The following is a 12,018-nucleotide window of genomic DNA, read 5'->3' as shown; positions in this document are numbered from 1 at the left end:
ATAAACTCGATCATATACTTTTTTATTTTCAATTTCCAGAATAATTTATTACATAATTTTTGCAAAAATGAACCGGTTATCGATGATTATTTTTTCGACGCCATGATTCTCCATAACTTTTATTTTTTTGCAGGTTCATTTATAGGTTTATGTTCCCCTTCACATTGCCAATTAATGTTATAAACTACTTTTTTTCAAAATTAGTAAAATACAGTTTTTTTGTAATTTTTTCGCAATTTCGATTTGGCAATTTTTTGACAAAAATATAAGATGGACTTCTCATCACGAAAAACATTTTCATGCATATATGTTGGTATATTAATTGAACTTTATAACACTTTTTTTAAAATTCATAATAATACATTATATAGAATACACAGTCGCTATATTATAATGCTTGCCCGCACTTAAGTTGTCTAAACATTGAGAAAAAATAACATAAGTGTCAATGTGATTTCTCGCTCCCTCCTTGGCCGGAGCAAGGCAAGTTAACTTTTCCTAGTACACGTATAAACAAGGAAAACTTAGGTTTTCCTCAAATAATATTTATTAAATGGAACTAACCCATTAATTTAACCCTTTATGACTTACCTTCAATTCCTAACCCGGGTGTTTCCCCATGATATTTAGCCACCCAGCATAATATGGATATTATTTACCCTTACTTGTTGTTACATATGATTCTTTAAGCATCGTATCTAGGAAAATTATACTACATATATAATCATTATATTTTATACAGGATTAAAATATCTATTATCATTATCTAAAATAGTAGTTGGAGAAAATACTATCAAATGTTGTAGACAATAGGGAAATTATTATTTTTAAATTCATAAATTATTATTAAACAAGTCATGCCCTACATAGCTTTTTCACGTGATGTCAGCATGGTTGATGTCTGTCTTTTTGGGGGCCTAAACAACCAAGTTTTATAACAATCAAATCCCTTTTTTGATTAATAAAAAAAGAAAATAATGAACTATTGGGTGTGAAAATGGGACAAACGCATAAAAGGACTTGGACCTTACTGCCTATTATAAATATATCCCTCTAATGCGAAGTTTCATTATATATCTGACCCAAAAATGTTTTGAAAATATGTTATTACATTGTTCCACAATGTTATTTCCATATTGTATATATAAAATTAAATTTTACAATTAAAAGAATTTAAAAAAATATCTAATTATCCTACTGTTCTTGTTCCGAATCGATCATAAAATAATTGTACAAATTTAGTTCTTTTTAAGGGAATTTCAGTGCATATTACTCTGATTTAATTACAATATCAGTGTTTGTCATTCGCATCATGTAGTATTCAATGCAAATGTCAAGGGTTTTTTTTTTTTTTAAAGTCATTTGATGAAGTTTCATCAAGATTTATTGGAAATTTGTCCGTTTTATGTTGTAAAAATATCAACTTTGAGCTACCATTTTGATGCAATTTTTGAGGTCTAAGAAAATACCAGGTTCAAAATAGTCCCCCATGCATAGTTTCAGCTTCCAAACCCCCCCCCCCCCACACACACAAAAACTCGATTATATATGTTATATACAGATGGACTATAGATAAGGATTATTGAGCCATATTGAATCCGTACATCAGTTATGCCTTTTGTACAACATAAATACCATGATATTTATGAAAAGAACATGGGTGATCTTCATATTTAGGCTCACTAAGCCATTTTAGTTTCCAATTCGTAAAAATATGCGATAGCATTAAAGGACCATAACATCTAGAAAAAAAACAAAAAAGTTTTGAAAAAATAATTCTTTTTGTTTTTTGTTTTTTGTTTTTTTATATTTTAGTAACACAAGTAAAAAAAAATAATAGTCTACAACAAGAAAGTCTACATAGTCCAGCTGCAATTTTGATTTGTTTTCAAATTTATAGAGAACAGAATCAATGAGAGGTTGATAAAATAATACATAAAAACTCCATTGCTTAACTATTCATACTTGAATTAATTTTTTTCTTTTATTAAATAATTCATTAACAGAGGTTTTAAAAATTTCAGGTACATTGTATAAGTTTCCCCGGATGTCATACCTTCTTTTTATAAATCAAAATTGATGATAGTGACAGCAGATAGTTGAAATTCAATTTTCGCAACCTTTTCATGGTTTTAATACCTTTATGGTTCCTGGTCACGGACGTCCTCAAGATTCTATTCTGGGGAGGGCTTGGTTTTTGGAAAAATTTGTACTTAACACAAACAATGTGAAAAATGTATAGCTATTCACAAAAAATTAAATTTTTCGCCCAAAAATTTAAAATATTCTTTTTTTTTTTTTTGACAAAAAAGCAATAGTTCATTACCCACCCTCTCCGGACCCCTCTGATGGTAGATACGAGAAAAATTCGTAGTGCTTTACTTAATAAGAGATAATCGCCAACGGTCTCCTCCGTTACTCCACGGATCGACTCGAAATCCCCCTTCCTTCTGACATAATGAGACCATCTATTTATTTTAATGATCCTCCAATGTGGTAATTGTTTGAATATCTCGAAAAAGTTGAGATCTCTTCCCTTCTAATCAAATAGTATATTCTTCTTTTTGCTAAGTTATTTGCTTATTACTAAAAGGTTGCAGTAATTGAATTTGAACTATCCACTGTCTCCAATTTCGAGATAGAAAGAGAAAGTATGACGTGCTGGCAAACTTATAGAATGTACCCAAAATTTCAACACATAACCTCGTTAAATTTCTGCTTAAAAAAATCAAATCGATTTTGATGCTGAACTAAATCTTTTACAACCAAATACTTTCTTTTTTTTAAATATCCACATTAATTAGTTTAAAATTAAGACCTTTGGTTTAAAAACAATATTCAACCCTAGGTGTTTTGTCTTTTAAAATAAACCCATAAAATATGGTGTTTTTTTAACCGATAATTTACATTTACTCCAGATTGGATAATTGCATATAAAATTTAAGGATATATTCGAAATTAATATAAAATTTTGCAAGAATAAATTAAATTACATGTGGATTACTTTTTTCTTCTAAAAATTTCGTATAACCTATAAAATAGGTAAAAATATTCCAAAAATTAAACATGGAATTTAAAAGATTTAAAAAAAAGTAAAATTTTGCTGACTTGATTATTTAGTACCTATGGGCGTTGAACTCAATGGAGTCCTTTCCAGTAGTGTCATACGGAAGACCAATAATAGCAACTGCATCTCTTGTAGTCGTGCAATGCAGTTTAGCCATAGTGATGATATCTCCCCAAGGATTAAGAGCATCTCCATATCTTCCAAGTCCACTATGCTCCAATGAACTAAAGGACAAGATTATATCAAAGGGCTCCAGTTTGTTTTCCAAAAATAATTTTTCATATTCGGAGGGAATAAGTGTTCTAAGCTATGGATGAAAGGATTTAATAGAGTAGTGTTGGACTAAAACTAATGTTTGCTTAAAATATATAATCTAAAAAAAAATTATTTCATATTTATATCATTGATAGATACAGTTTGATTTCCTTCATCTAATAGCTACTCTACTCCTAAACATTCTTTAAATTGTCAGGGGGACCATGTTAGTTTTTAGTTTCTTTTTTGAAAAACATAGTGTCATCAAAAATATTATATAAATATATGTACATATATAATAGCCAGGGCCGGCTATTACAGTCCTGTAATCCATTAGGTCACACTATTGATAAAAAAAATAATGATTTATTTTCTATAATAAGGTCATTTGAAAAAAAGAGAAAAATTTATAATTTTATTATTCAAATTTGAAAAAAAAGAGCCCCTTTCACACTAAAACCAGCCCTGGGCTGAGTCCCTTTCTTTTTTTTCTTTTTTTAATTGGTAATTTGAAGAATGAATTTTCTCTTTCTTAGAAGTTGGCATCTTTATTTAATTCTAGATTGGTGAACAACATATTTCCCTAAATAGATTCAATTATATTCAAAACCTGAATATAACATTCATGTGTGTTCATAAAAGACGGAGCGTAATCCTGAGGATTTGTTGACGAGTTATAATTGTAAGTCCTTGTTAGACTCAGAGTAGAATTGAGGATCGACATCGGAGTAATTCTAGCAAATGTCCTTGTTTATATACTTTTCTCTTTCCTCCTTCTCGAAGATGATTGTAGCTGATATAACGAAACGTCGTGAGCATTATTCCTTCTCTCCTCTAAACAATCTTCAAATTGTCAGAAGTTACCATGTTGATTTTCAGTTTCTTACCCATTCTACACTGGATTTTCATCACTGATCTTTATCTCTACGCAGATCAAGATTTAAGCCCCTGCCATCCGTTTCAAATAGGGTCTTGCAATAGCATAGGCCAGCCCATTTTATAGCTATTAAAGTTTCAATACGTCAATTTAACAGTTGTTTTTACCTTTTCGTGTTGACTGATGATTTTTCCATACTCTAATGTTGTCACCATTGCTGCTCCATTTGCTAATGCCATACATTCAACCCAAGGAGACATGGATCCAACAACCAAAACCCTTTTTCCTGTAATATTGGTCTGAGTTTTAAGAGCAAAATCTAGCCGCTTTGTTTCGTCTATTCCATAACTACCATAAAATTTTGGACCAACACCATATTTTTTATAAGTTTCTACCAATTTATTTACGTATATTCTTGACCAAGTCGTTGCTCGATTCGTCGCAGATTGCCCAGCATTGTTTAAATAATAATTTCGGATGATGATTTGGTTCTGTAATCAGATGCATTTTACATATTTTCAATTTAGTTTATATATTTAAAACATCTCTTTTAGTTCAATTCCCTCACTGATTTTCTATACTTGTTGTTTAATAAATAATTGGTTGTTGTTGTTTTTTTTTTTTTTTTTTTAATATAGACATGACCAAACCTTTATCGGATGAAAGTTTTAATGGTCATATTTGTGTTCTACGGTTTCAATAACAATAATAAATGTGGGTTTCAACTTGCGGGCATTCCAAGACCTTCATTTAGTTGCAAAAAGTAATTTTCTATGTTGGACTGGGAAAAACGTAGAGAAAAGAACTGTTTTGAGGTTAGACAGGGACAATAATTGGTGTGTTTTTCTCATTTCTGTTTTTTCATTCCTTCATAGATCGTCATGGTGTTTACATCACAATCTTAATAATGAATTCTCGCCTACATTTGGTGTAATTTAAAAGGATAATAATGATAAATATAATTTTACAATATTTCCCCTGCACTAATGCCTAGTGTATTGTAGGAACGTTAAAAAACCTAAAATCACCACAGTAGACCTAACAATTTAAAAATGCTTTTGAGGGGAGCAGCTTATATCAGCTGTGACAAGGGAGGAGGAGGAAAGAAGAAATAAACAAGGACATTGACCAGAATTATTCCTAGGTCGATCTTCAATTCTACTCTGACTCCTACAAGGGCTTACAATCATAAATCTGCAACAAACCCTCAAAGTTACTCTCCACCTTTTAGGATGACATATGAATATTCCATCAGGTTTTGAATATAATTGTTAGATAATGGAAACGATAATTTATTCTTCAGATTAGCTTTACCAAAAAAACGAATACACGATTCACATCCCTACTAATATAAATGTTCAATACCACTAACACATTCTCTCCCCCAAAATTATAAAACAGGCAGCTGATGTTAGCACTCTCAGAAATATCCATCCCTAGTTATAAGTAGTGATGTGAATATTTATCTAAGAAAATGTCATAAACATATGGTAACTTTAAGATAGGGCAAATCTGCTAACGAGATTACTATAAACTAAACTGCTACTTACTTGCTGATACGTTAGAATTTTCATGGAAGGGAGAAACCATTAAAAAGAGCATTCATACTTTGGCTCTTTTCAACATTTACATTTTTAAATTGACGCTCACCTTCATTTAGTCAAAATCCACATCTCCAGATATAATTAAACATTTTAGTGCAGAACTAACCCATTCCACATAGGAAATTGAAGTCAGTATACAAAAGTTTTGTGTTGTTCCTTATTTAGGACCGAGGAACACGTTCCAGACCGGTTCTATACAGTCCAGTACCCCTTGTCGATCCTTAAAGAAGGTAAAATGGATCCCTCATGACGTCTTGAGGGTGATTTTCCTTTTTTAATTATTCCGTTAAATAATATAAAGAAAATACATTAAGCTAGGTCAAAATTATAAATGAAGATAGGAAATTTTTCGTAAAATCATTTGCCATGATTTTAATACATATCTCATATATTTTATATCCCTTAACAAACCATCAACATTTTTAGGAAACTTTCAAAGGACTCACAGTTAAGGAGTGGTATCAAGGCTCCAACAGTCCTTGGGAGCGGTCCTAAGACTAGACTCGACTGAATTAATAAGGACCGACACAACACTAAAACAAATTATATCTATATATTTTTTTCTCCCGAAATGACCAAGAATCTTATACGCATTTTCCATTAAGCTACGTCACTCTAACATGGAGTGAATTTTTGTGTTAAAACGTTATCAACGTTCCATTTCTACTCCTGAAATACTGTTCCCCTTGTATAAAGAAACCAAAAATATGTACCAAATCAGTGAAGGAGTAAAATATGATAAATGTACATGTTGTTTTATTATATCTGTTTTGAATTACCTGATAGGTAAAATAGGAATATAATGAGGGTGGAATCCTAACAGGTGGAGTAATGAGAATTTTTGAGTCAAATCCTTCGGCTCTAAACATTTCTTTACAATCAAATGACTTTGATAAAAAGTATATTCGATCCTGTTGTAACGAATTACCCATGGGCATGGATGTATCACAAGCATCTCCACAAATATACTTAATTTTGTTGATTTTGGCTTCCAACAACCTATTGGTCGTGTTTCCCCCACTAATGATGTAATTTAAGGATACTTTATCCATATCTATATAAGTATATTTACGAATTGTATTGAACAAAATAAGAAAGAGAATAACACAAATCAAAATCCACTCCTTTTGGATAACTCGAAAGCATTGACATAGATTCATCCTGGAGAATTTTTTCTTGAAAAAATTAATAGAAATTTGACTCTGACTGCAAACTTGCTTTAATGATCAAAATAAAAGGTTCATACTTGCATAATATATTTAGGATTTAAGATGACCGAATTATAGTGGACTCACTTCTTGAATAATACTTCAGGTTAGGAATTATTGAATCAAGATTGTGTCATTCAAATCATATCACTATAAAAGAATTAAAATAACAACTTTTTTAATGTTTTATATATTTGATAAACATTTTTGAAATATATTTGTAAGCAAATGCATTTGTTCAATATCAACAATATCATATATCATTGATTGCTGATGTAATTAATGATATATTAAAGTAGAGTCATTTAAATCAGGGGATTATAAGCAGAATTTATACACATATATATATTTTTTAAATTTTTTTTGAACTAATTTGAAAAAAAAAAATTAAAATTTAAAATATTTTTTTATGTTAACACCCTAAAGCTATTCACAAAAAACTAAATTATTTAAAAGATTTCAAAAAGTAAACTTTAATTATTATTTTTTTTAGAAAAAAATTACAAAATCTATAGCTATTCACCAAAAATTAAATTTTGAAGGAAAAAATTTTAAATATAAAATTTTTGAAGAAACATTTCAAAAATCCATTGTTATTTACTAAAAATTAAAATTCTGGGAAACAAAATTCAAAAATTAATATTTTAGGGGAAAAAAATCAAAGTTAATAGTTATTTACAAAATATATTTTTTTTGGAAAAAATTTTCAAATATTAAATAAAAAAACTAAATTTTTTGGAAAGAAATTTGAAAAATTAAATTTTTGGAAAAGAAAGAATTCAAAAATTAAACTTGAAATATTAAACTTTAAACATTAATTTTCTTAGAAAAAAATTACAAAAATCCATAGCTTTCAACAAAAAATTTCAAAATCATGGGCTATTTACAGAAAATTAAATTCTTCGGAAATAAATTCGGAATGAAAATTCAAAAAAACAGTTATTTACACAAATAATTTAATTTTTTGGCTAAAAATTTTAAAATATTAAATTTTGTTCTCTGCTACATAATTTGCCCGAATGACGAAAAAATATTTTTATTTATTAAAAACGAAAAATTCCTTAATTTGTTGGGTCTACAGGCCCTCCAGATAGATACTTTTTTGTGCAGAAAGAGAAAGGATATCGAGGCTATATAGGCGTAAAAGATAAAGCCAATTCCAAAAAAGTAAGGAAAATAGTGGAGAAGTGAGATACGGAATCCAAAAGGCTACAAAAAACCCATCATGCTTACAATGATAGTGACGCAAAAATTACATAGAAATAATTATTATACAGTGCATTATTACATATCAAAAAACAAGAGAGTAAATGTATTTTATGACCTGAATTGACTGGATCGATAGACAAAGCGAAGCTATCTGATGTAAATACAACCTTTTTAATAGCATGAACTGTTAAAAGTATTGGCAACAACGCTGTTGACTTCAACATCAGCATACATATAATTGATATGGAGGGGACGCATACATGAGAGAGAGAAAATATACAATAACTTGATAAATAAGGTTATTTTAACTCTACATTGAGATGGTAAGTTGTTGAAAGATCTGACATAAAAAAAAATGGTCGATTGCGTACCTGAAATTATATCTGGATTCGGTACTAGTTAACTTCTGAGTGTTCCCAAGTTAGTCTCTGGAACTGGTAAGGACCAGACAAAAGCTATCTACCAACTCTAGATGATTGGGATATCAAACATTTGAAGAGAGCACTATGTTTTGCTACAACAGCTAACAAGACTGCTCAGATCAAAGGAGCATGTGCATTAGGGTGTCCTAAAAGATAGCTTACCATCATGAATCATGTGCTGTTTTATTATGAGGTTTTTCAACGCATAAGTAACTTTAAGAAAATTGTACACATATCTTAAAAAATTAGCCAGCCCTGGTTGTTTAAAGGTTTACTCTATTTTTGAAAGGAAAAAATTTAAAAAAAATTTATGGTTTCAGCACATATTATTTTGTTTGACCTTTATTTTCATTCTGAGACAGCTATAAATAAATATTTTATGCATAGTGTTTTAAACTAATTTTTCTTTTATATTTAAGGCTCACTTTTGCTTAATTTGGACCTTTTTCTCACTAAAGTTAAGCCTGCTACTCGTAGCTGTCCGAAAATTCCCTATTTAGTCCAACCTATTTCTGTGATGGAATCATCAACCTTAAAACAGTTGGTCAAGTTTTGAAATTAAAGCTGCTGCTGGAGGAGAAATTGAGGATTATGTTCTTTCAATGTCATCAACAGCCACAGTTCAAAAGAAGTTAGGGAAGCAACATCCAAGTCTCCATGGGAAGTAACAATTCACTGGGATTCAAAATGATATTAAATGTAGAGAGATTGGCAGTTTTTGTCCATTTGCTTGTTTTATTTTTCAAAAGAAAAATTAAAAGATTATTTAAGAAAATAAATTTTTAAAGAAATTCGATGATTTACTGTAACAAAAGGAGTCAATGAAAAAACCTTTATTGAATGATCAAAGTCCCTTTGATATTACTGTTTATTTTTTCAATAGAAATTTGAGAACATTGCTGTCTGACTAAAAAATAAAGATAGATAATACAGGCTCTTGAGTAATAGGTTAAAAATATACGTTTAAAGTCAAAGAAACAAATTTAAGAACAAAGTAATATTAAATCAACTTTTTAAAAAATATGTGAAAAATAGGAAAACCGGTTTTTCTAATTCAGGTTATTTTTGCTTGCATAACAAATGAAAGGACTATTCTTGTAACACGAAATTTGACCACTTTTATATAGAAGTTGTAAAAACTGCATAAAGCCCCGTATCCCTTAAAATCTCTAGTTAAATATAAATGCATTTTTTAGTAGTATAATTCTTCAGAGTGCCTCGATAGCTTCTTAAAGATTGCGCAATGAGTCAATGTCCTTTTTTCATATTGTTTAGTTTTACCTAAAACATCTGGCTGTTTGATTAAAAGATAAATAAGGTGCACTGTGTGTAATAGGTTAAAAAATATCCTTCATTCCTATTCCGGTTAAAATCAAAGAAACTAATTTAAGAACAAAGTTAAGTAAATATATTTTTTAAATAATTTTTCTTATATAAAAAAGCTATAAAAAAATATTTTATCCTATCTGATTATGGTTAGAGGATATCAAAAGAAAAAGATAACATTTTTGGAAAAAATGTTAATTTTCAAAACTTTAAGGGGTTTGGACAATCTCTAACATTTTTACAAATATTCAAAATTTATGAGTCATCGTCTTTTAGACAAATGCATATTTTTAGCCTATGAGAGCCCAATATTTCAAAAAAAAAAAAAAGTTAGAAATGGACCAAGCTAATACATATATATAAATAGTATCAGGAGAAAAGTTGCTCCAACATTTATATACCTATGTATACGCTTAGATGTGTTCGCGCACAACAGATGCTGTAACCCGTCTTTACTTCAGCTCTATGAGACGTTTTTCACTTAAATATTTTTTTTTTTTTTTTTAATCAACCACATTTTAGGGTTCAATCATTTTGTTATATCAAATTCAGAATACATGGGACATTTCTTTTATTCTATAATTTGTAACCTCTATTAAACCAATGAGTAATAGTCAATTAAAGAAAATCATCATTTGGAAGAATAATTTAACCATCATCTACGAATGAAAATGAAAGAACAGGAAAGATGCGTAAAGACGTGGCATACCCAAATGGTGATGGAGGAAATTAATTTTCCCCAGCTCCCCACCAATCAGGAGTCGACTCACCCCAAATGATGGATTTTTTGCTTTTTATTAGAATTATATTTCGTCAGGATAAAAATATTTTAAGAGAAAATAGTAGGTTTTAATTTTTTTTCAAGATTTATCCTCTAAAAAAATGGTCATTGGGGCAAATTATGCAGGAGAGCAAAATTTGATTTTTTCTAAAAACTTCCAACCAAGTACACCCCCCAATATAATCCTGTGGTCACCTCTATAATTGTAATATATCGCAAAATATATAGACAAAAAAAATCTAAAGAGCCGTTTTGTAGCCAAAAGACCCTGTTCTCGAAAAAGTGCAGGAATTCCCATCACTACTGAATAGGATATTTTTCAAAATAGACGGAAGTGGCTAAAGGTATTCTATAGTTATTTAGAAGATAGTACGCATTAAATACAATACGGCAATAGTAAATTTAAGGCACATAGCAATCAGGATCTTCTTTCATTTTAAACACATTATTTAAAATTAAATTTTATCACAAAGTTTCATGTTCCATACTTTTTATCAAACAAAAGTAGGTCAGGATAAACTGCGGGCCTTAGTTTAGTGATCCCTGCCTCAGACCAAAGTTATTCCTTTTCACTCTCGTTATTTAAAGGGAAATAAAATATGTATTCTAATGCTTCATAATGTATCTTTTATGTCCTCTGTATGTATAAATTGTATTCTTCAGACATTTCTTTATTGTTGCTATAATAAGACTTTTCATACTTAATCTTATTATGTCATTTGTATGTATCTCCTCTAGAATAATAATAAAATAATTAACATTATTCATACAAAAGACATCCAACATAATAACAACTACTCCTCCTATTAATATCCTCCCCTCTATTTTAACAGTCCATCAGCTCCCATTCACTCAGTGTGAATCAAATGTTTAATAATAAAAATATGTTAAATTGTTACAGATTGATCCTTTCAGCTTTGAGATTTTGAATATCATTTAAGGAAATTAGTAGTTACATAAATAAGTATACATAGGCTTTATAATTAAAAAGGTCCGGTTTCTGACTGCGAATATTGTATCTAAAATAAGGCTCAATATGCAATTAAAATGACGTCATTGTATGTATAATTAAACAATGTATCAGCTAGCGTTGCTTTGAGGATATTTGATTTAGAAATGTCGGATGGAGAACGTCATAAGTCACGAGTAATAGATTTCCTTCGCGCCCAAATTCATCATTCTGAAATAGCAAAGATTTTCGGTATTCATGTCAATTCGAAGAATCCGAGAGGATTTGGAGGTTGTAAAATATTCAAATGGTATAGTCAC

The 12,018-nt window shown here is 29.6% G+C and overlaps 1 protein-coding gene across 1 annotated transcript; it reads right to left on the bottom strand.

The window, feature by feature from the left end:
- Positions 1–867: 867 nt before the first annotated feature.
- On the bottom strand, positions 868–7,206 carry LOC121123485 (uncharacterized). Its single transcript, XM_040718607.2, has 5 exons — positions 7,050–7,206; positions 6,583–6,978; positions 4,367–4,690; positions 3,124–3,374; positions 868–1,742 (listed from the first exon to the last, which is right to left on the bottom strand). The coding sequence occupies exons 1-5, from the start codon at positions 7,053–7,055 to the stop codon at positions 1,610–1,612; spliced, it is 1,110 nt and encodes a 369-aa protein (XP_040574541.1). The 5' UTR covers positions 7,056–7,206; the 3' UTR covers positions 868–1,609.
- Between the last annotated feature and the right edge of the window lie 4,812 nt (positions 7,207–12,018).

The sequence above is a fragment of the Lepeophtheirus salmonis genome, chromosome 8 (genome assembly GCF_016086655.4).
Source record: "Lepeophtheirus salmonis chromosome 8, UVic_Lsal_1.4, whole genome shotgun sequence".
In the NCBI taxonomy this organism is placed as follows: Eukaryota; Metazoa; Arthropoda; class Copepoda; order Siphonostomatoida; family Caligidae; genus Lepeophtheirus; species Lepeophtheirus salmonis.
The sequence above is the reverse complement of the archived record's forward strand: the minus strand, read 5'-3'. Positions and strand labels throughout refer to the sequence as shown.